The 27,586-nt window shown below is 34.0% G+C and overlaps 1 protein-coding gene across 1 annotated transcript in view; it reads right to left on the reverse strand.

Moving 5' to 3' along the window:
• Nucleotides 1–27,586, reverse strand: part of LOC111058536 (integrator complex subunit 1) — a 137,513-nt gene that overhangs the window by 38,344 nt on the left and 71,583 nt on the right. The window contains exons 20-31 of the mRNA XM_039422840.1: nucleotides 26,406–26,620; nucleotides 25,436–25,578; nucleotides 20,046–20,394; nucleotides 18,414–18,619; nucleotides 16,540–16,691; nucleotides 15,999–16,128; nucleotides 15,433–15,604; nucleotides 14,617–14,671; nucleotides 13,664–13,856; nucleotides 13,156–13,280; nucleotides 12,168–12,319; nucleotides 7,594–7,866 (exon numbers count right to left, since the gene is read on the reverse strand). Of these exons, the coding sequence (XP_039278774.1) occupies nucleotides 7,594–7,866; nucleotides 12,168–12,319; nucleotides 13,156–13,280; nucleotides 13,664–13,856; nucleotides 14,617–14,671; nucleotides 15,433–15,604; nucleotides 15,999–16,128; nucleotides 16,540–16,691; nucleotides 18,414–18,619; nucleotides 20,046–20,394; nucleotides 25,436–25,578; nucleotides 26,406–26,620 (2,165 nt within the window). The remainder of the gene's footprint in view (nucleotides 1–7,593; nucleotides 7,867–12,167; nucleotides 12,320–13,155; nucleotides 13,281–13,663; nucleotides 13,857–14,616; nucleotides 14,672–15,432; nucleotides 15,605–15,998; nucleotides 16,129–16,539; nucleotides 16,692–18,413; nucleotides 18,620–20,045; nucleotides 20,395–25,435; nucleotides 25,579–26,405; nucleotides 26,621–27,586) is intronic.

Here is a 27,586-nt window from a genome sequence, read left to right on the forward strand (position 1 = left end):
ATGGTTGCACTACAGATAGTGTTTTTTATTTCTTTATCTAAAAAATACTTGTATCATTTTTTTACTTTACTTGCCCTAATACCATGGGTAAGGAAAGTATTGCTTTCCAAAAAAAATTAAGGTACCCTAATTTCAAGTTTTCTATGTTTTTCTATGTTTTCTTTGTACCCTAATTTCAAGTTTTCTGTGTGTGTGTGTGTGTGTGTGTTGTGTGTGTGTGTGTGTGTGTGTGTGTGTGTGTGTGTGTGTGTGTGTGTGTGTGTGTGTGTGTGTGTGTGTGTGTGTGTGTGTATGTCTGTGAACACGATAACTCCATTCCTAATCAACCGATTGACTTGAAATTTTAAACATAAGGTCCTTATACCATGAGGATCTGACAATGAGAAATTTAATAAAATTGAATTCAAAATGGCGGATAATTACTAAAAAACCATGTTTTTCACGGTTTTCTCGAAAACGGCTCTAACGATTTTCTTCAAATTCATACCATGGATAGCTATTCATAAGACCTATCAACTGACATGAGTCTCATTTTTTTCTTTTTAATACAGTCGTAATATCAGTTTAAAACGTATTTCTGAGTAAATTCATAATAAACAAATAATAATCTATTCTTAATTTCATAATCAATCATTTCACATAATTGAATAGAATCCTCATCTTTTAAAATAAAATTCAAATTAAATTTTGATAGATTATGCATTATATCTTCGTGCTATAAAATGTAGGTTTAAATTTCTATTACAAAATAAATTAAACAAAGTAATTAGCCTTTTCTTTTTCTTTACTTTTGCAAACAGTTTCACAAATTGAATTACATAATATTACTAAGTCCTAGATTGATCACAGTCAGCAACAGTAAATAAAAATTTTCTCTGATATTTTCTTAACTTTGTTACTAGTATCGTACTGTTCTTGTATAGTTCAAAATAGTCTTTTTACTTGCTCTGCTTCTCATAAAGAACGAATTTATAAAATGGTCATTATTTATCATAACTTATTTCTATTTTGTAAGTGGCAAACAAATTTAATGTGTTCCAAGACTGTCCCTGTAAGCGTCGTATATGGGTGAATAATTTGTAAACCCTGTGCGGCCTTGCTCAGGATATCTGTCGCGCTTGTCCCGGAACTGGACGGGATACGCACGATTTATATGTTTGGATTCACAATTGCCACATTACCTTAAACGAACTATCCTTACTTGTTTGAAGTGAGAAGCGGGCTAAACTATTTAACGGTAACTCTGAAATATATTTCCCAATTATTAACTGTTTATTTCATACGAAAGAAAGCAAACTATCTAATCAGTTTGTTTGTTTCAGTGCGATACAGTAGTGTAGTCTCTTGTTTTGAATTGTCTCCTTTCTAACTCAAAGTATCACTTCCCGAATTTTATCTTTATAAACGTAGTAGACTTCATTATCACTCAAAATATATATTCTTACACTTTATCTGTGAGATTCCATCCAGTCACCTGATACCCCCCTGGTACCAATATCAATTGTTGCTTCTTCTGACTCAACAGCGTTCTAAGCGCTTTAAATATTACTCTTATTAATTTCCTTTTTTAACTCTGATAACTGATACATCCTATGTCAATCTGTTTCACTCTTCCTATTTGGATTGGACTCTATTTGATTATTGGGCAAACTCGGTAGTAATTGTTTATTGCAAGTTCGAAATGTAAGACTTTTATCCTTTTATCAATTTTACAAAATTAACTAATTTATTCTCACTCATTCTTTTGATTCACTTTCTGCTGAGCGACTGTGTCATACGGTACTAACTAATCGTCTAAACTCGATCTTTGAATGGAAATGGATGATATCATCTTAAGTAAAACTAATAAGGGTAATCCTAAACTCACTTTTAGAGATTTTTCGTATAGACTAACAGGTTTTAATACATCTGGTCTAGCTCAATGGCGTTGTCTATTTAAGTCTTGTAAGGCTACCTTGAAAACCGACAAAGATGCTACGAAGATTGAAGAAATCAATGTTAACAACTTACATAACCATTCTCCACCTGAAAATAAATTAAATCAGCTTTTTAATGACTCGATTAATGAGGATTCAGTAATAACTGATAAAGAAGGACAGTCTTATCGTGGAGATTCTCCATCACCTTGTGTGTCATTTATAAATGAATCTCTAAGGGAAGTTGAACTCCAAAAACAAAGAGACGACATAATTGCACATTCTATGAGCTTACAGATAGAGTTGGAGAAAAAAAAATCCTTGTTAGAGTCTCTCCAGGCGAATATTGATGAACTTGAAACGGCCCTCCAAGATCAAGCCTTATTGAAACATGAAAATGAAAACATAATTGAAAACAATGCGAGAATGTTGACAACAATAGAAGTTCTAGAGGCAGAAAATATCTTATTGAGAGCCGAGAATAAATCTCTGAAAATTGAGACAGAAGAATTAACGAAACTTCTATTCGCCGGGTGACACTATAATTGATTCATCTTTCGAGTGTGGTGCAATAAGAGTAGAAAACTCTTTCAATGTTTTCAGCAAATCTGGAAAATTGGCTATGTATAATAAGGAAAATGAGAATATAGATGAAAATTATAGTAAAAGAAAATCATCTGCCCAAACTGACAAAACCCAAAATAAAAATAGGGTGATAAGACAGGATCAAGATGGTAGTAATGATGTGATCGAGAAAAACGGAAATAAAGTTGAGTCACATGTACAAGTGAAGAGGAAAAATTATACTAATTTAAAAAAGAATACTATCATTAGAAATAAAATATTAATTTTGGCGGATAGCCATGGAAGAAAAATAATGGATTTTATTGGTGAAAAACTTCCAAATTTTGAAACCCAGATTTTCTTCAAACCAAATGCTACACTGAGTCAAATTGTTGAAGGAGCTGATAGGCAAACGAAAAATTTTGGTCCAAATGATTATCTTATAGTTATGGGTGGCACAAATGACATTAAGGCTAACACAGTGCAGAATGTTAATGATGTGAAGAAAGTACTTGATATCTTGGTTCCAATAAGTCTGAAAACAAATCTTATAATGACAACTATTCCAAATCGCTTCGACAGACCCGACCTGAACCATTCGATAAACAAGATGAACGAAATAATACACAAACACATAAATAGTATTTCAAGAAAGAATGTAAAGAGGATAAGTATTTGTTTTCTCAATGAGAGATTGAGGAGGGACAATTTCACTCAACATGGGCTTCATCTCAATGGATCGGGGAAAGAAATCCTGTGCACTAGACTGGCAGAAATAATTGTAAATAAATCACCTTGCAACAGTGCAGTGAGCGAAGATTCTTTTTTAGTGAGATGGCTGAAGAGAGGGAAGAAGCCTTGATGTGTCCTAGTACAGTTATTCGGTTTGATCTTCCTTTGCTGACGGATACAGAGAGTATGGAAAAATATTCAAACCACTCAAAGTGTTTAAACGATTTAATTCTTATTCACCAAAATATACAATAAATCAGAAATAAAGTTGATAGGATAAATGTATTTTTGAAAGCTGAATCTCCACATGTTGTTGTTTTTACAGAACATGGACTCACATATGCTGAAATATCACAGTTGAAATTTGATGGCTACAACATAAATGCAAATTTTTGTAGAAAATCACACAGAAGTGGTGGAGTTTGTATTCTAGCAAAAAATACTGTTAAAGTCCGTAAACTCCCCTACCTAGATAGTTGTTCGATTGAAATGGATATGGAAATAACTGGAGTGGAAATAGGAAAAGGTAGAGAGAAGTTTGTGATTGTTGGAGTATACAGATCACCAAATGGAGAGTGGAATAATTTCTGTGATCGAATTGATACAGTTTTGCATGATCTGACAAACAAGTATGATAATATAATAATTGCTGGCGATTTCAATGTGGATCTGAATGTGAAGAGCTCTATGAGTGATACGTTTAGAGACATATTTACTGTGAATAATCTTACCATAAAAGTGATAAGTTCACTAGAATCACTAGAAACTCACAAACAATAATCGATAATATAATCACCAACATAAATGACTGTGAAGTGGCAGTGAGAAGCTCTGAACTATCCGATCACACATTTCAGTTTTTGAAAGTGACCAGTGGTTTGTATGTAGCTGAAAAAATGAAAAGATGTATTGAAGAAATTAGAGAAATGTCTACAAGTAACCTGAACTGTCTTAATAACCATTTATCCAGAGAGAAGTGGAGAAGTATGTATAGTGAGGTTGATCCAAGCAATCAGTTTTTGGAATTTTCAAAAACGCTTGATTATTATTTCAATGTTTCCTGTCCAATAAAGAGAATTAAAATGAGCTGTACGGAAAATAAAAATAAGTGGATCACTGAGGATATATTACAATTGAGACAGGATGTAAGAAATGCTTTCAAATTATTCTCGCAGAGTAGAGATGCAACAAAAGAGAGAGAGTACATGAACTTGAAAAAGCACTATACAAATGCGATAAGAAGAGCAAAAAGCAATTACGTTGTGGATACTTTGAGTGCGTCAAATAACCTGAATAAATGTGTATGGAGGATCATAAATGATGAAAAAACTGGATCAAGGCAAACAAATGGTAACAGGTACATTGGTAGTATGAAAACAAAAGAGGGCAATGTTTTGAAAGATGGAAACGAGATTTGTGAATATCTAAATAAGTTCTTCCAGGAAGTTGGCTCAAACATTGAAGACTCAGTTTTGGATGGTTTTACCCAATCATGTGTTGAAACAGAAAATGACTCAAGCCATATTGAAAAGATGGTTGTTGCTCCTTTCACAGAAACAGAAATTCTCGAAATTATTGATTCCCTGAAGAGTAAGAGGGCAACTGGTCTTGATGGGATCTCAACTGTTGTTATAAAAAGTTGTAAAAAGTATTTAATTGCTCCATTAACAGTATTGGTGAATAAGTCCTTGGAGTGTGGTGTATTTCCTCAGAAATTGAAAGAGTCGAAGATAGTACCAATCCACAAGAGTGGCGAAGAAAATCTGGCAAATAATTTTCGACCAATCACTATAGGGAATGCACTGGGTAAAATCTATGAAAAAGCAATGTTAATTCGTTTTGTGGAGCATTTGTTTCGAAATGGAATTTTGTCATCCGAGCAACATGGATTTCAGAAGGATAAATCAACCAGGTCAGCCATTGCGTCTCTTGTGGAGAATGTAATAGATAGAATGGATAATGGTGAAAGGGCAGTGGGAGTTTTTCTCGATATGAGCAAAGCATTCGATTGTGTGGACCACACTATCTTGTTGAAAAAGTTGGAATATGTGGGAGTTACTGATGTGGAGCTTGAGTGGTTCAAATCCTATCTTGTGGGTAGAAGTCAGTGTGTGGAGATGACTAGAGAAGAAAATGGGCAAAAAATTAAATACAGATCAAATAATCTTAGAATAAAAACAGGTGTACCACAGGGTTCGATCCTCGGACCATTATTATTCATTTTATATGTTAACGATTTACCACAAATAATAACAAGTGGTAAGGTTTTGATGTATGCTGACGACACATCCTACATTTGTAGTGCAAAGGATGCAGAAAAATTAGAATTAGATACTTTTGTCAATGTACATGCCATAGCCCAATTCCTCAGTCAACATAACCTCAAAGTGAACGAAACTAAAACGCAGTTCTTGCAGTTCAAACATAGAAATAATTATAGAGATCTTGAAGAGATAAACGTTCAAATAAATGGAGTGAATGTTGAACAACCTCTGTCTGTGAAATTTCTAGGTGTCTTGCTGGACCAGAACTTGTCTTGGGATAACTATATTGATCATTTGTGCTGTAAAATATCATCTGGAGTGTTTGCACTCAGGCAGATTTCAAGATTAAGTACTGGGAACACTATCTTAACATGTACAGTATATCATGCCCTCATAATGTCACATATTCGGTATGCAATATTGGTTTGGGGGGCTCCAGTCTCAAAAATTTAGATAGAATCTTTAGAATGCAAAAGAGAGCTGTGAGAGCGATTAAAGGTCTTAAGCCATTAGAGTCCTGCAGAGAGTATTTTAAAGATCTAGGACTACTCACTGTGCCTGCACTGTACATTTTCGAAGTGATCATGTATATAAGAGATAAAAAATTTATAAGAAACTGTGACATACATAATTATGACACTAGAAATAAGAGTAAATTTTCTGCACAATACCACAGGACAGCTCAGTATGAAAATAAGCCTTCTTATATGGGTATAAAATTTATGAGTAAACTGCCGTCAGCTTTGAGAGAAAATGAGAATAAGGATATTTTCAAAAAGCTATTGAGAAAATATTTAGCAAACGGGGTTTACTACAGTATTCAAGAATTTATGGATGGAGAATGAGGCTTTTGGGAAGATTAAATTGCAATGTACATTGTGGAATGTGATGTATATAATATATGTTTATATGTATTCCTTTATTTTTTTGACAAATAGTCCTTGACGATTTCCTATACTCTTTAAAGAGTCTCCAGGGAGAAAATTTAATCAAATCAAAATCAAATCAAATTTCTGAGAAAATTGCAGGAGCTCCGTAATATACTTGAGAAAAATGGCAGATAATTACTAAAAAAAAACATGTTTTTCACGATTTTCTCAAAATAACTTGACCGATTTTTTTTAAATTCATACTCTGTATAGTTATTTATCAGCTCTATTAACTGGCATGAGTCTCCTTTCTGGGAAACTAATGGGGGTCCACCCCATCCTTGATAAATGGACTTTGTAACCCCCTTCTCGTGCATGAAGTAGGTAGGTAGAGCAGTTCATAAAATGAACACATAGTCGAGATATTTCATCTGTAGAACAGCTGTTTAGACGACTTTAAAAAAATGACGACTAAAAAAAATCATCGAATTTCACAATTTACACAAAGGAAAAAGTACTCTGAAAACAATATACACATATACAAAAGTCTGATCGTAGTTTCAAATATGAGCAAGGAAAGTTGTGCGAGTGTACCACACCAGATTTTTTTCTTTGTGACCCGCTTTCTTGTCAAACAGATATTTCTTAATTGTATTTGTAATATTATTTGAACTCCGTTTGTGAGCTCAAACCAGGCTTTTCTGGAAGAGTTTTATCATTATTTTTGATTATTTATATATAGTATAATATCATTATATATGGTATTATTATCATCAATACTTTTGAATACGGCAATAGAAATTATTTAAAAATTCAAATTCTTAAATTTTTTTTATATTCTCTAGAAGGTTAAGACTATATTTTCTTTATGATTTTTTTCTTTGTTTCTTCCATGTTTATTGTCTTTATGAATTACCTATCTTTTTTTGTTTGTTTCACTGAAATATCTACAACTCTATTCTGTTAATTGAGCATTTTTATTGACAATTTATTCCTGTTTTGTCGGAAGATGTATATTGTTGCGTGATTCACTTAATAGCATAAGATTATAGGATTTATGTAAATAGCACCACATTAGTATCTGGAAGCAGCTGAATTGTATTTTTCATAAAAGGTAATGCGTTTTTGTTAATTAGACGAACCATTCCTCGACGCAGGCCTAGCCTAATGAGGAGTACACTTGATATTTCGATTTGTGTTTCATAAAATTGTAGAATTAGGTGAATAAAAATGATTTGATTTAGTTACCCTGCGAGCAGACAGTGATCTCGGGCAGACGGTCGAGCGCAGAGGCGATGACCTCCGGGTGCGGCGAGTCGAGGCACGAGATGAACGCGGGCAGAGCGGCGCGCGCGGCACGTGGCGCGTGGCGCAGGTAGCGCGCGAGCAGACCGTGCGCCAGACTGCGCGTGGCCGAGCTGCGCGAACTGAGGTAGCGACACAGGGAGCCGAGGGCCGGCTCTAGCAGCGCAGGCCGCGATACCGACTGCTTGTCAAGGTCTTGCAGGCACGACAACACGTCTAGTAATTCAATTCAATTTCGATAGATTAATACAACAGATTATAGAATATAATACATATAGGTCTTGCAGGCACGCAAGCACGTCTGGTAATTCAATTCAATTTAATTTAGATGGATTAAGTGCGCCGCCCATTAAATGACGTCATTGAATCTGAAACCAGCCTGGGGTAGTTCACCAAACAACCGCCGCTCTAGCGCGGTTATAGAATATAATACATACACAGGGTATAGTAACGCTACAAATACATTCAAATCAAATTTAATTGCCTCAAAATAATATACTTAATACTATACAGGGTATAGTTACGCTACAAATATTCACATTAATTACATATAACAATACATACTGGAAAGCAACAGTGGTATGATTACACTGTAGTACAAATTGGGAAGAGACAGATATGGGCATAACCATCAGTGCTCTTTAATTTATTTATTTATTCATTTATTTATTCGTTGATTTAATTACAAATCATATGAATATGATCGGGATAGAACAACAGGCATAGCCCAAAACTATTCTGTTCCAAATTTTGATAAATAATGAAATGTCCGAAAAATAGGTTATGTTCTTACTGAGGAAATTTAAAGTTCAAAGTTCTGTCCAAGAATATATATTAGCTAGAAATTTTGAATTTAGAATGATTAAAATACCAAATTATAGTCAAATTTTTCACTTAATATCACCGCACTTAGAATAAATTAAGTTATTTCAGAAAATTTTAAAGAAATTAAAATTCAATATACACAATTACAATTAAATCAAATAAATCTTTGTCCAAGAAAGAAAAATAAATCTGCAGATATAATTATAAATAAAGAATGATCCCCGCAAAGACTTTGGCCCATATGAATAAAACCAGAGCAAATGCTCTTGGTCAAGAGCATGGAGCATAAGGTTTTGCTCATGAGCATTAGGTAGAAGCATAAGCATTTGCTCATATAGGTATTGATTTTTTCAATCAATTCTAGCTTTGTAGGCTCAAACTGTGAGGAGAAAACTTGGATAACAATCCCATATTTAGGCATTGTATCTGATAAGATAGGTAGGGAATTGAAGAGGAATGGATTTCATGTTGCTTTCAAGATCAAACCGAATCAAGATCAAATAGTCTATTTAGCTGGAGTAAAGACAAAATTGATATTTGGGATAAAAGCGGGGTGTACAAACTTAAATGTGATGATTGTAATGCTTGTTATGTGGGTCAGACTGGTAGAAGTTTTAAAAGTAGAATTAAAGAACACATCAGAGATTGGAATAAACAAAATGGGGAATCTAACTTTGCAGAACATTTGATAACAAATAATCACAAGTTCACAGTTAAGGAGAATGTTGAGTTTCTGCATGTTAATAACAAAGGCAGATCTGTTAATATTCTAGAGGCTTTAGAAATAACAAGAGTAATTAAGGAAAATTCCCAGTATAGTTTAAATGACCAGATTCATTTCAACCAATACAACACTACGAATTTAGTTTTATCATAAAATTGTAAGCATACATTAGTCAATAGTTTTTCCATTTACATATTTGTTTTATTATCTTTCACACTTGTTTTCTTGGTTCTTATTTTGTACTGAAAGTAAATTTTATTATCATGGCGATTCTGTTGCTTAAGCCGCCATTTTGTCACACCGTTGAGTGGGAGGAGACTGTCTAGCTAGGTCAATGGCAGGCGTTCATGCCCTCGACCAATAGCAGTACTCGCCTACTAGTATAAATTCTGCTGCTCTTGTATTTAGTTTTAGTTTATCAGAGATTGACAATGGTGTAATAACCGAAACCGGCCTTTCTAATTATCAATAAATCAGTGGTTTTTTGACAATTTCTTAGTCTTTTTCATTCAATATGAATAATCACCACAATATCAACTTCTCAACTACACAAAAAGTTTTATAGATGATATTGGAATAGTTTAAGTACCTTTTATAGGTAACTAACTGCCTTTTTATTACATAGTATAATTCTATGAAACCATAATTAAACATGCTATTACCAGTTTAGACGATGTTTGAATTTCATAAATGATTTCTGATATCGTTTTCTGATCATTTCCAACAATCAAAAAGAGGATATTAAATTATAATTATCGTAAGTTTGAAGTTTTATTTTTTTCTAAACTTTTATGACCCAAAACCCTTGTGTAAAAGTGTTGAGTGAATAAGTAGGTTTATACTAGATGTTAAGTGATACGATTATGAATGGTTTGAAATTACAGTTTCTTTTCTTTCTTCCTTTGCGTATTAACCAATTGTGAACTGGTTAATGCAACTGCATATGCATATGCACCATGTTCTGTCTTAATTAATCCTTTGCTTATTAACCGGTTGTGAACTGGATAATGCGACTGATATGCATAAGCATATGTGTATGCAACATGCAGCGGAATGGCGAAAGTGTATGGGCTATTGGTGGCTGGCCGGGAGGATGGGTTCCAACCGACGTCACTGGCGCGATAGTCTACTGCGCATCCTACTCGTGACCCCTACCGTGTATTCTAGTATCCGTGGGTATACCTATTCTAATAAACAGAAAACATTTCTATTTCTAAAACATTATTTTTTCATAAAATTGTTTAATTCACTTCCTGAACACCTCAGAAATATTGAGAATGGAACTTTTAAAAATCATATCAAACATTTATTAGCAGCTAACCCTTTAAAAAAGATTGACGGTTTTTATACATTAGCTAGGAATATTGGGTTGAAATTTATATATAATATGCAAATTTGAAGCTGCTAGTTTAGTGTACTTATCACTGCTCTGTTATGCTGTAAATCATGACCGCTCCACTTTCAATTCCAAATAGTTTTCTTCAGTTTTAGCGATTTCAATGCATTTCCACAGTTTTTTTTTCGAGAACGAATCAGTCGAACGTTTTCGAACTTTTGAACACAGTTTCAACTGAAAACGTTTGAGAGCATTCGAATTTGCATTCTTTATTTGAATTTTTTTTCAAGGAAAATGATTTGATTTGATTGGAGTATTTGTTAAGTTACTGAGTGAGAAGTTGATAATAGCAAACAAATTCAAATTTATTCATCAAAAAAGACATATTTACAAAATAATAGTGTAAAAATAATAAATATAAAGAATATACGCCCTGCGTGGATGATTTGTCCGTGTGCAGGGAGGAGTCGAACTAAATCAGACAGTTAAAATACACTGGTTTGAATTAAGGAAATTATGATAATTAAACATAGTTTGGAATTGAAAGTAAAATATGAAATAAAAAAAATATTTATATAATTGCAGTATTAACATACAGGTAATAATAATTTTCAGCTCAACGGCGCTTAAGGGTTTCACTCGGCAGTCATAACTTATTATTTTAATATTGTGTAGGGGAAAAAATTAAAAACCTAATAATATGGATCAATATGTGAAATAATATGCTGGCATTTTCATAGGAAATATTCATCTATAAGGCCGATTTAGGAGAGCCTCCGAAGCCTCTGCCCCAAATGTAGAGCAGCCACCTGATCACTCTACGCTTGTATACGGCGACGCTACACCCCTCAATGTCAGAGATCTCAACTGGAATATTACGGTAAAGCCAATGAGCTAGGTGGGAACAGTTTCCTAGTTGAATGGAGTTATTTAACCGGTGAATCTGGATGTTGGTATGCAATCTGTTTCTGGTTGGGTAATTATGTTGGATTTCGGTGAAAGTAAAGTTATTTTTTTCAATAAAAACAAGACGATTTTTTATAAACAGTTGTTTTATATTCAAAACTGGGAATTCCTGGAATAGATGTGTTGAATACCTATGATTTTTGACAAGCATTTTTTTGATAAAGCTCTCTGAGAGATCGCGAGAGGCCGCAGGACTTCCAAAGAGGCACCACCCAACGCCAAGATGCCATATTCGAGCAACGTCTGCACATATGCACAATACACAGACCGGCGATGGCCAGCACTCAGGACTCACCCTAGTTGTCCAAAAGCATAGATCATCTTTCGAAGCCTTTGCTTGAGATACTGCACATAATTCATTAATTTATATATTCATTTATTGATACAATTGAATTAGAATACCTAGGGCTCCCTTTGGAAGGGTGACCGCTTGAGCCAACTCCTCTGAATATGATGATTCATGAGTTTTAAAATCGCTTCCTGGCGGTTCGAAACCCACTTAAAACTGTAGGTCCATTCATCTCTCATCATCATCCGCCCAATTACCCACGCACAAGCCTAAGGCTCATGTGGGCATCATCCTCAGATAAAAATTACGAATCATATAATGATTTAGTTCAGTTAAATTATTCAATTTAATTGAAAATAATGAGAATAGTAGCATACCTTCGCCTCGCAGCAGATTGGTCAAGTCGTAGTGGGGCGTAGCCGCCTGCTGATTGGAGGGGGGCACAGCCACCACAACCTCCCCTCCCCCCGTAACCCCAGACATCATGATGCACAAGCCACTGAAGTTCGAGTGTTGCGACTGCAACTCACTGCAATCAAACAAACATCGAGATTAAATGAGAAATTGGACAGACGACTAATACTGTTTCATCAATGCTGACTACAAAAGTTTAAATTAATAAAAATAAGTACTATTGTAAGAAGAAATAAATATCCATCGTTTCACAAATTATGAAGCAAACGTTATCTACTATGTAAATTAGATGTACTATGGAAGATTCTGTTCGTAAGGTTAATCACCAAAATATGGCATTACAAAATAATTACTAATTTCTAATTGAAAAGGAAACAACATCAATGTCTGATAATTATTATTTACAAATGATACATAAATAGAGAAAGCAATCTGTGAACGTTACATCAGCCGATTATTGACTTTTCTGAAAATCGTTAAACATTTTTATAATTTATTCCATTTCGGGAACAAATAATGAACTACTATATTTCGAGGCTCAAAAGATGTAAGATTTAGAAAAGATTGTAAATGTACATTTGAAGTGCACGAATCCACATTATTCAATATCACAGAAATGAGCTAATGAGGTATTGACTTGAAAGGTGGCATAACATAATTAATTTACCATTGAAAAATCTCAATGAGTTGAAAAAATAACAATGATAGTCTCAATCAACAATAATAAATCACATGACGTTACCAAACAATTTGAATGACTTTACCGTAGAGAGGACATACTACATTTATGTGTACTAATTCTATGGTTTCAAGAAATATAGTTTATTTTGAGAAAAGGAGTGTTCTTCAAATAAATTAGAATTCAATTAATTCACTCTAAATTTACATAGAAAATAATCGATCTCAACTCTGATATATTTCAATGAAAACTGAGAACTTTGAATGTATTACCTTATAATGTTTGACTGGCTCTGAAGGTAGGAAAGTGCGCGAGAGGCATCATGACTGATGTAATCTTGTAGGAAATTGACGACTTTATTCATCAAGTTGATGACTTCTTTCATGTGTCCGTGCGTCTGGAACAAAAAGAGCTTCACTTGCAGAACCAACTAATTCAGAATTATTAAAGAAACATCAATTTATTGAACCGTCTATCTATATTTCTTTAAATATATTCTATTACCCATAGTAGACTGATTGGATTACCTTGGATCTGCAGTTCATATTAACAATCAGTTGACATCGCAAAACGAGACTGGAGACATTATATTTTCCACTTGTTTTGAGAAAAATATCAAATAGTATTCAGAATGGTCTATTTTTTTCAATATACAAGATGTAGTTCAAAGATCGTTGAATGAATATAACAACTAGTAGCATACTACTGAATCTGAATGAAAGGTTTCTCCAAGCCGGTGAACAAATCATTCTTTTCCAGATAGCAACTTAAACGACTTACCTTAAAAAGTTGAAAGTACAATTTCAATATACTTTGCAGCGATTCCGTGTAGTCTTCGGAAAACACTTTGGGCTTCAACAGTTCGAGCAGCCCATAGACATGTTGAAACAGAGACAAGTGCCCCCGCGATCGAAGCACGCTTGATTCAAGATGCACTCTGCCACACAGAGCGGCTCCAATCATTTTCAATTGCCTAAAACATAATATCACAAAGTATATCAATCTAACAGCAATCTTATTACAATACTAATACATTAACAATAAGCAAGTAATGTCATCACAACCATCAAATACAACACTACAGTAACTATATAACTATAACCATAGTTATATAGTAGTTACTGTATACAACATTAACTATGTAGTAAGAAGTCTTGAAATTGGGTAACAAACTGAACTGTTTAATTTAATAGTGTTGAATAATCGTGTATAAAACTTATTGATGGAATAAAAATACTCAAATTGAAATAAAAACATTTTTTTTTAAATTGAGAAATTAGTTTTGTTTTTACAATTAAATAATTATCAATCTTTAATAAACTTTGGAATTTGGTTATTACAGGTTGATCATTGTAATAATGAGCTAATTAAGTCTCTTAATTTTTAAATAAATAACTGATTGTCACTATATCAATTCGTCTTATTGGTGATATAGATAACCGCCATAATATCACCTTCCTTACATCGCAAAAAGTTAAATAAATAGTTTTTACAACCGTTTTGCAGCCTATGTTATATTATAAGGTATTCTATATTCTATCACTCTATAGAATATAACTACAAGAATCACACACTCTATATCACTCACTGACAGAAAGGTATTCTATATCGCTAATCACCATCAATCGATTATGTTGAACGTGTTTGATTCTATTGTTATATTATTGAAACACTGTGTACAGTGAATTCATTTTTACATTGAAAATAAATTTCAATTGGAGGAAGCCACTCACCTGAGAACTAGTAGAGGATGCGTGCTGGCCATTTTTCTGGCCGCCAGTTCGAGTTCTTTATAATTATGTGATATGCAATAATATGTGAATCAATAGAACTTTATAGTTTACTCTGTATCGGTAAATAAGTCAGAATCAAAATTCAAGACAGATATCGGCACATAAAGGACAGAATGTCTGTATGATAACTGCCCAAACACTAATCAGCAGTCAGCTGAATTACTAAATGATTACTAAAATTGTTTATGCACTTTCAATGTCATCCTGTTATATCCTCAAAGAAGACGAAGAAGTGAGTCAATTTTGTTGACCAAAAAACTTGATCTGTATAATTGTTCAAATAATAATATGTGTTGAAGTTGATTGATGAAAGTAGTCGAAAACATTCGCCAACAACCCCACAAACGGACAACGACTCGAAGCGCTAGTTATCAGTAAGAACTCACTACGCTCGTTTAACAATAAATAGTGTTGTTACACCACAAAATTTATACATTGATCCAGAGGAGTTTCCAAACATTTTTAGAAACCCTTCCATCTGGATGTAGAGCTTCAAATGTCATCAGGCAGTTACTTCAAAGCCCTTTGGATAAAGGAATGAATGAATAATTTATTTGCCAAAAAACAAAATACAAAAAAAGCTTTACAAGAAATAAATAAGTATATGCAACTGCACTTGACTAAAACACATACATAGAAATTGAGGAAATGTTAAATTTTCAATTATATATATTTTTTTAATGGCATTTCTAGCATAGACAATTAGTCTGTTCGCTAGCAATGGAAATGATTGACATTTGATATATTACCCAGTGCTATCGTGGATAACACGATTAAGATGACGGACCAAGCAACTTGTCATATGAACTTCATCTTCTACTATGCACTGAGAGAGCAGTTGAATTCGATGATTCATCTTATCGAGACTTTCCTTCTTATCAACCATCAAAATTGCTTCCTCCACAATGTAATCCGCAACGTAAATTATCTGTAAAATACAAAAAATAACTCAAGTTTAATAATTATATTGGGTATCTTAGTTGATATAGTAGATCTTCATAATTAATCGAAAATACTGATGATTCAATTTTTTATTTAAGTATTAAACTGTAAGTTAGTGGCTTTACCTGTTACATTTTCAACAATAATCAAGTATACAAATATAATATTGTAGTATCCTATTACCTTATCTATTTATTGACCTTATGTCCTTATCAAGAACCCGTATCAAGAGCTAACCAAAATAACTGTTGAAGAAATATTGACATATCCTACCAATTTTTTAAAAGGATTTATTTACTTCGAGAGATATTACACGAGATAGTCTCTTACAAGAGATATTAACTTTGAATATGCTATTAATCATTAGTTTAAGTATGTACCTGATCAGAAGAGAGATTCAGTATATCTTCTGGTTGGTAGTGCTTGGGCAGATACTTGTCCCTTCCCTGCCACAATTTCGGATTTCGAGTCAAAGCAGTCAAGAAATCTAGAACAGCGGTTGGATCATACCTGAAACAAGGAATTTAGCTTCAGAAATATTTTCTCTCAAGTAGATGAAACAAAACATTTCATCCTAATTAGAGTTGATTGAGAGTGAATCGAAAAATGTAACCATTATTCTTTATGCTTGTGAAACCGTGTGCCTCTCAAAGGCTCAAATCTAAAGTATAATGATCAAGTCCTTCTTTTTCAAACTCCATTGCAAGACTGATCTTATTCATCACCATTTCTATATATTCATCGATACAGAACATGTACACCCGTTTGAAATATTTCAAAGATTAAGCACTGGAGATCACATTGTGATGATATATACTCCAGAACAAACCTTTACAAGCTTCATCAACTCTTTTTTTGTCGACAAGCAATGATAGATAGAAAAATGAATTATTTAATGATCAGTGTACGTATATGTACTACCTTGAAATCATAGTATTTTGAAGAAGACCATTCATACAATGATGAAGCGTCGACCAGCTGGCTTGATGAATGAGCAGGGTCAACAGATAAGGTCGGCATGTATTGAACGAAATGAACTCTTTGTTGTCCAATCTTGAAAACAGGGCTCTCATCTGGAACACAAAAAAGTATAAAATTTAATGATAAATACAAACATATCATTCAATAGCAGAAGAATTGTCTTATACAGTATTCCAAAATGTTTATCGCATTGTGTTCATTTCTGTTTTATTACATAGTATTACCTACTAGACTATTACATAACACTACTCATAACTAACATTCACAAACTGATTAACGAATTCTTCACACTGACGTCCAATACTGTACTGAATTGAACAGAATACATTTTCAATAGGCAATGATTTCGTCTGGCAGTCTATGTAATTTCCGGTTGATGACCTGATATTTGGAGAATTAGTGAGCGTTAGCATCGTACACTGTAATCATCATCTTCCCCTAATCTATAAAATACGAGTTATAGAGAGTTCTCGCATACAAAACTAAGAATTACAGAGGTCAACGATAAGCCAGCGCTCGATTTTACAGCGAATTATCGAGGGAACTGAAATACATTGCTTTACTACGAATTATACAGATTTTCCATGGGACCGAGCTTCCACTACGAACTGTAGAGGTCCGAATTATCGAGGTTCTACTTTTATTAGAAGTAGCTTGAGATGAAGGATTATACTATAGTTATTTGTGCAACTAGTGCGCAAAGTGACAGTTTGCTGCACCGAAAGAAACGTTTACGCACGAGCAGTAGGCGAGGGCGGAATGGTTTCTTGAGTGCAGCAGAGGAACTTTGCGCACGTATTTCACATTACATTTTTCCTACAGTTACCATTGAATATGATAAGTGGTTGATTATGGGTAAAATGATGGCTGAAATCCATCAAATCTGTTTAATTTGACTGTTTTAATGTTGTTATTAATAACAACTTTAATTTATTTTAAACTTGATAATCTAATTAAAAATCAATAATCGATAATTTAATCAAATTGAAAATTAAATTAATACAACTAATTTGAAAATTTGAATAATTTTGAGTAAATCCTTATTTCTAAATAATTTTTCAACCAATCAATTTATGAATGAAGAAAATATTATTTGAAATGATGAATTAATAATATTCAAAATGTATAATTAAATTATTTAGATTACTTAAATTTTAATGAGTTCTCTTTTTATTTATTTGATAATCAGAAAAAATATAGATAGAACAAATTCGCATTCAAAATACACGCCAATAATGTCAACAGCTGATTGGGATGGCTGCAAGATAATACGCAAAGTATTAAGAGTACGCAAAGTAATACTTTGCGCACTAGAGCGGAAAAGTGATTCTTTGCGTTCTATAATCAGTGCAGGAATGGTCACTTTTCAAGGTAACTGTAGGAAAAACTTTTCCTATATGAATGAATGAATGAGAATGAAAGATGCCTAATTCCGGATTCAAATGAATTATTTGAGTGAGTTTTATTGATTACTTATCACGTTTTACGGGTCGAAAGCCTACATCTGATGTACCATTAAATCGATTTTAATAAAGATTGTATGAATCGATGGGTTAGATGGTTCATTAGATAGGATAAGGGTCATAGAAAACGGGCCTATGAACACTGAAATAAAAAAATGTCATGAAATTCATGTATTTTACACGAATTTTGAACTACACTATCCATCAGTTTTCCGGAAAGAAACATTTCAATTCATTTTGATAATTTATCTTACAAAGAGCCTACAACATTGGTTTATTGGGAGGCCTTGATGATATTTATGAGGAATTCTGAGAGTTTGAAGTGAGTTTCACTATAGTATGAATGAATACCTGGAAATCAGTGGATGAGCTGATGATTTCGGGCTCGATTTGAATGAGCCAATCAATGAGCAGACCGGTGGTGGAGTAGGGCAGACGCTGAGGGACCAATCGCATCAGGTCCCCCACTGCTTCCACCATCACTGCCTTCCCTACATTCGACTCGAGCACTTTGCGACCCACTCGCTCCAATTTTCCACGTGGAAAGTGTTCCAAAGCTGAAAATAATGCTACTAGTTATCAAAAAAGTATTGGTCAATCAAAAAAATTTCAAGTGTATCTCTATAAAAAAATCATGAATAGCATGTTTGCACATTTCAGAATAGTTAAACCAATACAGAAAAATTGTTCAATAGTGAACTGAAGCCTCAATTTCTGGATTTTTTTTCATCTTTTTTTCTTTTATAATTATTATTATTTCGTAATTAATCCTTGTGTTAATATTATCTATTGTGTGCTTTTATTTTCTCATTTAATTTTGTTTTTCATTCGTTTTTAAGCTATCTATTTATTTACTCGTTTATTCTTTTCAGTTGATCTACTTTTTCAAGTTTATGTTTTTTTTATTTATATTAATACTCCCACCAGCGGGCAAGATGTTTTTTATTTTGCTGGTGGCGCCTAAAAAATTCTACTTTTATCTTAGGTTTTCATGATTAGTCAAGTTCTATTCTATGTTATTTCTTAGTTTAAGATATTGTGTTTTTTGTTAGAATTGTCTATTTCAAATTTTTGTAATGTATGAATTTTTTGGCAAATAAATTTCAAATTTCAAATTTTGTATTCTGCGGGTTTTAAATATTTTTTAGTTTTTTAACACTCCATAACTCGCACCTCTTATTCTAACGTGAGTGTTCGCGTGGGATCTCTGGGAACCCCACTCAGTATTCCGGTCACCATGTCAATATAAGTTGAACTATTTATTTTATGGGTATAATATCTTCTAACAAAGTATTGGAATGACTTAATGATGATTTTAAAGTTGTTACCAGTTAGCAGACTCGCTACACCTACCTTTACTTACTAGCTGGATTTTTGAACCTGAAGTGATAAGCTTGATGGAATTGTAAAACATGACAATATAATGTTGATTAGCATTAAAATAATGATATGAATTACGAGGCGAGTGTGGAATCGTTTTTGAGATGAGAATAGTCTATTACAGTACAATAGTGGGACCTGAAAGTCGCAGACCTGTGCGATTGAACGTCTATAACTTGACAGGCTGAATTGTGAGGAAACTACCATACTCGGAAATAGTTGAGGAAAAGGTACTGCGAATTTCATGATCTTGCAGTGAGGCTAACGAAAAGCACACACAAGAAGAAAGCGTATAGGGTACTAAAGTACTCCACGTAAGTACTGGAGTATGAAGTACTGTATATAACTGTACTGTATGAAGTCTTATAACAAATCCAAATTTGAAATTCATGGTTTTATTCAGGTTTGCGATTTCAAAATGACTGATTTGGCTTGAATATAAACTTTGTATCCCAAATCCTATTCCTGAATCACAAGCACTATCGGAACTCTCATTTCGTCACATACCAATTTGCTGTGATGAAATCCTTTTACACCACTTATTATAAGTGCTCATCACAAGCACTAACGGAACTCTAATTCCATTACCGAACAATTTGCTACCTTTTAGCGGCGCTTGGTATGCGCTGGTGGCAGGTACGACAGCGGTCTCCCTGGACTGGTGGCGCTTGGTGAACGCCTTCAAGATTGCGGCCAGTATGGTGGAGCAGTGGGGGGAGTCGACGACCACCTTGCAGATGACGAGCATGACGGCAGTCAGCTGTTGGCAGGTGACCGAGGTGAGCAGACGGAACAGCGGGCAGGAGTAGTGCGTGCGTGCGGCGACAACAGTCAATAGTGTGCGGTCGGATGAGAGGCGCTTCAGTAGGTGAACTAGCAGGTTCTGGCAGAGGCCACCACCACCACCACCACCTGATCTGGTGCTCTTCTTGCTTACTTCCACCGACAGCGTCTGCAACACATTAGTGCCAACCTCAATAGAACTATAGTGAGATTCACGATATAAAGTAAGCACCTGACTAAAATTGGATTGCTATCCTTGTCTGTCATTAGACAAAGCAGATAGCTCTATCCAGTCTGTTCGCTAGCAATGAGTTGAGATTTAAATATAATAATAAAACAGTAATATATTCAGATTGTGTAAGTATTAACTTACACACATAAAATATATTCAGAAAAATTAATATTTTTTTTCTCACATTTTGCAACATTTAATATAAAGCTTTATCTTTAATTTTCAAAACCCTAGACCACAGATGATAAAGTAAAAAATTACGGATTTCATCTTTATTTATTAATTTTCTATAAACAATTTAATCTAAATTGCTAAACATTTTTGTGTACATTACTTAATCCCAAAATTAAAATAGCTATTTATGCATTAAGAGCGCAATGCGCGACTTTATCTCTCGCACAAAACAGTTATCATGCAACGCAAAGCGGAGCGTGATAATTTTGCAAGAGCGATAAAGAAGAATTACGCGCGAATTACAAACTAGATTTTTTTTACAACTGCCCAAACCTGTTAAATTACTTATATCGGCGGAGTTAATAATAATTCGTCTTCACTGATATCCATCATGGCTGCATAGTGCAGAACCGGTACAATACTACAATTATTACCGACTTTTTAGGTTAAGATCTGACCTACTTTTGGCGAGCTGCTTACGATCAGCTGATTAGCGAGCGTAAATAAACTCTTCTGCGCATGCGCGAATGATTAGCGAAAAAGTAGATTCTCCTCAGAAATAAGCTGTTTTAGGAGGAGAATTGAGTATGTAAATTCTTTTTCCTACAGTTACCTTGAAAAGTGACCATTCCTGCACTGATTACAGAATGCAAAGAATCACTTTTCCGCACTAGTGTGCAAAGTGATTACTATGCATACTCCAGATTTGCAACATGGCAAAACGAAATAGTTGGTGGGTTATATGGAGGATTAGTGCACGAAAAAAATGAGTTGGTAACAATGACTATGGTTGGATTTAGATAATCATTTTAATGGCTACCCTACATTTATGATAAAATCCCAATCTAGAAATCCAAAACAAGAATAATGTTCATCTAAATCATAATAAAATAATCATCATTTACGAATTCTCATCATTTGATAATAAATAATGTTTCTTTTCTATTGATAATTATTATTATTTCAACTGCAAGCAATGTGTGTGTGTGTGTGTGTGTGTGTGTGTGGTGTGTGTGTGTGTGTGTGTGTGTGTGTGTGTGTGTGTGTGTGTGTGTGTGTGTGTGTGTGTGTGTGTGTGTGTGTGTGTGTGTGTGTGTGTGTGTGTGTGTGTGTGTGTGTGTGTGTGTGTGTGTGTGTGTGTATGAGTGTATGTGCGTCTGTGTACACGATATTTCATCTCCCAATTAACGGAATGACTTGAAATTTGGAACTTGAGGTCCTTACACTATAAGGATCCGACACGAACATTTTCGATCAAATGCAATTCAAGATGGCGGCTAAAATGGCGAAAATGTTGTCAAAAACAGGGTTTTCGCGATTTTCTCGAAAACGGCTCCAACGATTTTGATCAAATTCATACCTAGAAAAGTCATTGATAAGCTCTATCAACTGCCTCAAGTCTCATATCTGTAGAAATATCAGGAGCACTGCACCATCTATGCAAAGTTTGGTTTTAGATTCCCAATTATCAGGCTTCAGATACAATTTAAACAAAAAAATTCGAGTGGAAAAGATTGAGCATAAAAATCTCTACAATTAATGTTCAGTAACATTTTCACCTAAAATTGAAAATAAGCTTGAAATTCGAGAAAATAAGATTAGTCAATTGCAAACTGTTGGCAACTGTTGATTCCATTAAATCGTTCACTATGAAGAGATAGCAGATCTCGTGTATATCTAGCGTTATTGTCCTGTTACCAGCTGGCTCAGATCTTAGAAAAGTAGACCTGAGATGCGCGGGAACACTAGCGTCAGTTGATCAATTTTCATAACGGCAAGGAAAGTTGTGTGAGTGCGCCACACCAGATTTTTCATTATGTAATATCGTAGTCATTTCTATTCAAAAAGTGTAATTTGGTTAATCAGTATAGTTTTAATAGTGTTAATGTAATGTTAGTGTCTGTGGTTGCGGATTGCACTTGTTATAAACTAGTAGTTCTGTGAACAGTAGACCTCACGCAGTATTCTCATCCACAAGTACCTGATGTCACTTGTTTTAAATGTTAACAAACTCAGTTCACGTTTGAATTTGTATTCCATATAATATAATTCATCCAGTTCCGCGATAATCTTTCTATATGATGAAAAATGTTTTTTTACAATCAAAAATATTATAATTTCTCCAGCATTATTTAGTTCATTTGTTTATTTTTCATCACCTATTAAATTAGTTTTTTCGAATGTGAGGATATTGATACTAATTAGATTGATTTTCTCAAGGCCAGACGACATTCTTGGATTGGACACATAATAAGACACGACGCATTTACGTCAAGTATTCTGGAAGGTACAGTTGATGGACAAAGGGGTCGCGGGAGACCCCGGCTACAGTACTTAAGACAAATGACGAAGGATCTGGGTGCTATGAGCTATGAACAATGGAAGAGAGTAGCAATGGACAGATTTAAATGGAAGGCTGCCAACCAATCGAGCTGTAAGAAGAAGAAGATTGAACATAACTTATCATACACATGATGAACATATGTGTTTGTCAACTTCCGTTCAATCTAATAGAATCTATGAGGATTAAATTATTAAAATTTTGTTAATAACTTTGGTGTAAACCCAGCTTAAAGGTGCATACCTCTTTGGTATGTCTTTTGTTGGTCTCTGATTGAAACTATAGACCTTATACAAATACAGTAATAGACTGGCTTCTCCACACATCTGTGTAATCACTTGTCAGCTGATTTATGATAAATGATTCTATAGTCTGATTTTTACTCTAATATTGGCGTATGAAGGAGACTCCTTTTTCCTTTTATATTATCCTTGAGATGCAAAATTTCCAAAAACCTTGTATATACGTCGACGCGCAATTTAAAAAGGAACATACCTGTCAAATTTCATGAAAATCTATTACCGCGTTTCGCCCTAAATGTGCATAATAATTATAAACATTTAAACATTAAGAGAAATGCCAAACCGTCGACTTGAATCTTAGACCTCACTTAGCTCGGTCAATAAATAATTTTTGAATTTCCATCTCGAGGCCCATATCCGTTTGTCGTTAACAACTACTGTTTGTTTGAGATATTGCTTACCTGAAGGAATATTTGTCTTGAGAATCAATTTATAAGCTGTCTCAGTTCGGGCAGTTTCATAAACCTAATATGATTGTATTTTTCAAGATTGGGATCTCGTAAGGAAGGAAAGGTGGTGTTTTGATCAATCATTTTGTAAAGTTTATTTATAAATATTTCTTTATCTAACGTCGGGAGTAGTTGCCATTACGAAACCTGGGTGCTGACAAGAAGACCTGGGGGGGATCTATGAGGTAGGATTTTATAGAATAGGATTTTTGTAGCTCACCTCAATATCAATTACTTTTTTCCATTTGAGCAGCCACAGACAGTCAAGTGAGTAGTCCAATTACATATTTTGTTTGTAAATTCATTTTTGGTTTCAATAATAATTAAAGTTTTGTAATATTATTATTATTAAATCATTTGCTTATCAGTGAACATAATAACGTAATTCTGAATAAATTGTTCAATTTTCCTCAGTTAACGTTGTTGTACAACAAAAACCTTAAGCTTAAACCAAAAGCTAAATTTTTTATATCCATATTGCTCATTAGTAGTTATATTTTTCATTTATATATTACAGAATTTATTATTAAATCTTGAAATAGTAGATTTTCTTGTAAAATAAGATATATTTGAAATAGATTTGATCATTATTACCAAGAATCAGCAAATAATATTGCATCACATATACATACCGTAATAACTTGAATCACAGCTACCTAATATAGAAGGCAGTGGTAACTGAGAATCGGCAACCCCGTAGTCCTATCATTTCCATCGACTCTATCGCATGAATCTCCCTATAACTTAATACACAAGGATAGTTCAAAGTTGGAAAAGGTAAGGTTGGTAATCGTAAAGGCCTTTCACACTGTATTCTGCATAAGATAAGTTTATCTACTTTAGTTTCCATCAGACCAAACTTTGGCGTTGTCAGATTGTGTAAAATTGCGACTTTCTCATGCAAGCCCACAAGTCTAAACAATACAATCAAATCTAATATATTGAATATATATTTAATGTTATGGGCTGGCATTAGAAAGTCGTAATATTGCACTTTCTGGCAACGCCAATATTTGGTCCGGGGAGAACTGGAACTCCATCATTGGAGAGTCCGAGCACACATAATGTCAAATTATCAATCGATAATTGAATAATAAATTGAATGATGACTCAAGCTTCATCTTATTTTATACAGTGCATACTTTTAAATCTGTTTTGGTACTTTTTATGATGATTTGATTTAGAAACATTCGAACCCAAAAATACTTTTGAAAAATTATTTAATCGTTGAATCACAGGGAATCATGAAATTATTATCGGGAGTAAAACATGCTCAGACCGAAACTGTTTTCTCCCAAATTTTGATAATACTAGAAACGAGTTCCAAAACATAGATCTTCACTTTTAGTGTATCTCAAGGACTAAGAATGAAGGCCTTGTATCAAGTTAAAAACAAGATTCACAGTAAAGAGACTGACTGAACAGAGAAGTTGAGAGACTGCCTTGATAGCTCCTAAATATTACTGTGAAATCCATTTCAAGAAAGCAAACTGTTACGACGTTATTGTTTAAGTTCATTTAAAAATTGCAATTCGTTAATTTATATTTTTGGAATTTCACTTTTAGTTGTAGCAAAAAATAATAATAACCAGCAAAGTTTCAAATTGTTCATTTTGTTACCGACTTTGTGACTAATGTGTAATTTGTATAGTTTTATTTGTTCAAAACGGTATAAATTATACAATAACTGAAACATTAAATTCTGTACTTACTCTTTGTAACAGTTTGAAATCTTCTCTATTGATGAGCCGTTTGGCTTCAGTTTCCTCTTGCGTTGAATAGATTTGCTCAAAGACGGCGATTGCTTCTTGCAATGTTAAGGCTTTCAATTTGATACAAACAGGTGGCTTCAGATCTGCAAAAACAACACGTAAAATATTCAATTACCAAGTAGTGAAACACATTAGCCAAAGTAGATTATCAGAAAACTCGCACAAGCACATCAAGCACATCCCTGACTTCTGTAAGGATTATATCAGAGTTCTTTATTCATGAATGTTAAAATTATACTGGCTTATACACTAATTTGAATTAAATGACAGTATGCTAATTATTGAACGAAATTTAGAATGTATGAGAAATTATTAATCAGAATGACGATTGAATGCAATTTGAATAACAATAACCTAATATTGTGATGTAACTACATAAATCGGCGGTGTTCCATCAAATAATTGTCGACTCTCTGAAAAATAGTATCTGATAAATAGTAATATAAAATAGTATCCTTCCAATCAACGTACGACCGGGAATAGGATAGACAGCAATGGAAAATTACTACACGATGTAAAGACATAAACATTTTAATGCTAGGCTGCACCAAGCGAGATCAAACGTGATCAATGATCAGCATATGCCTAATAGCATATATATCCTAGTTGAATACCATACTCACAGGATTTGGCAACACTATAGAAGTAGATCCTATCCAATTTAAATCAAGTACTGCCATTATAACGTGGACCTCACTATAGAATCTACCGCAGCTATTTGAATTGCATTGTATGCATTATTTACTCAAAACATGTCAACCTATCTTGGAGTTTCTACTCGCTTTTCAATGCTCTCAACTCGAGCTTACCAGTTGACTTATGCGATGTTGCCATTGTCTCTAGGCCGGCCGGGGCATCCAATTAGATAAGGCTGTGTTGATAGGTATAATCAGTGTGGATTGGAACTTACGAGGGAATTGTGGCTCGGCAATGATGGGCGTTTCGGGCGCTGCCCTGATTGGCTCGTGCAGTCCGAGCACCCTGGCGAACACCTCCCCCCCTGTGGCCCCCCTCTTGTGCTGCACCTCCACCAGCTGCACCATGTACGACTTGTCCATCACCGCCTCCCCCACCGCCTCTCGCTCCGCCCCCATCACGGCGCGGTCCAGCGTTTCCAGCAGTTTGCTGCCCCAACAAACATTCGCCACTTCAGTAACAAATTCTTCAATGCCACTTCCCATCATTCACATTTATTTCGCTAGTCAAGAGGTATATTAGAACGTTCATTTATGAAGAACCACTAGAAACCTTAATAGTCTAAACTAAAATTTATTGTAAGTGGAATGAAATAATATAATACTTTAATGAATTAACATTACTAGTAATTCTTTATAAATGATCATATTTCTTTGTCATGAACAGCAATACATCGCCAATTATCATGAAATGCATTAAAAATACATTGAATCACTGTAATAAAATATACAATAAACTTATACACAGTAAAATACATTCAAGCATACACATAATAATGAGTGATTGGTCACAATAAACTTAGAAATATACAAAATACATTATGAGCTGCAATAATGAGATTCCCTTAAACCTAATAATGAGTGATTGGTCACAATAAACTTAGAAATATACTAAATACATTATGAGCTGCAATAATGAGATTCCCTTAAACCTGTCATAATTGTTTGAATTCAAATAATTTGAGTTATAATAAGGAATGCTGAGAGTTTCAAATAAATATCACTTTAGTTGATGAATCAATTTCAACACGTTTTTAATGGCATAGCAGTCTATCATTTTTTTAAATTAAAAATCTGGTGTGGGGAACTCACACAACTTTCCTTGCCGTTATGAAAATTGATCACCTTACGCTAGTGTTCACGCGCATCTCGAGTCTACTATTCAAAGATCTGAGCTAGCTGGTGACAGGACAATAACGCTGGAGACACACGAGATCTGCTATCTCTTCATAGTGAATGATTCAATAGAATCAACAGTTTGCAATTGAATAATCACATTTTCTCAAATTTCAAGCTTATTTTCAATTTTAGGTGAAAATGTTACTGAACATTAATTGAAGAGATTCTTATGCTCAAACTTTTCCACTTGGAATTTCTCGTTTAAACTACATCTGAG

This window comes from Nilaparvata lugens, chromosome 3 (assembly GCF_014356525.2).
Source record: "Nilaparvata lugens isolate BPH chromosome 3, ASM1435652v1, whole genome shotgun sequence".
Lineage (NCBI taxonomy): Eukaryota > Metazoa > Arthropoda > Insecta > Hemiptera > Delphacidae > Nilaparvata > Nilaparvata lugens.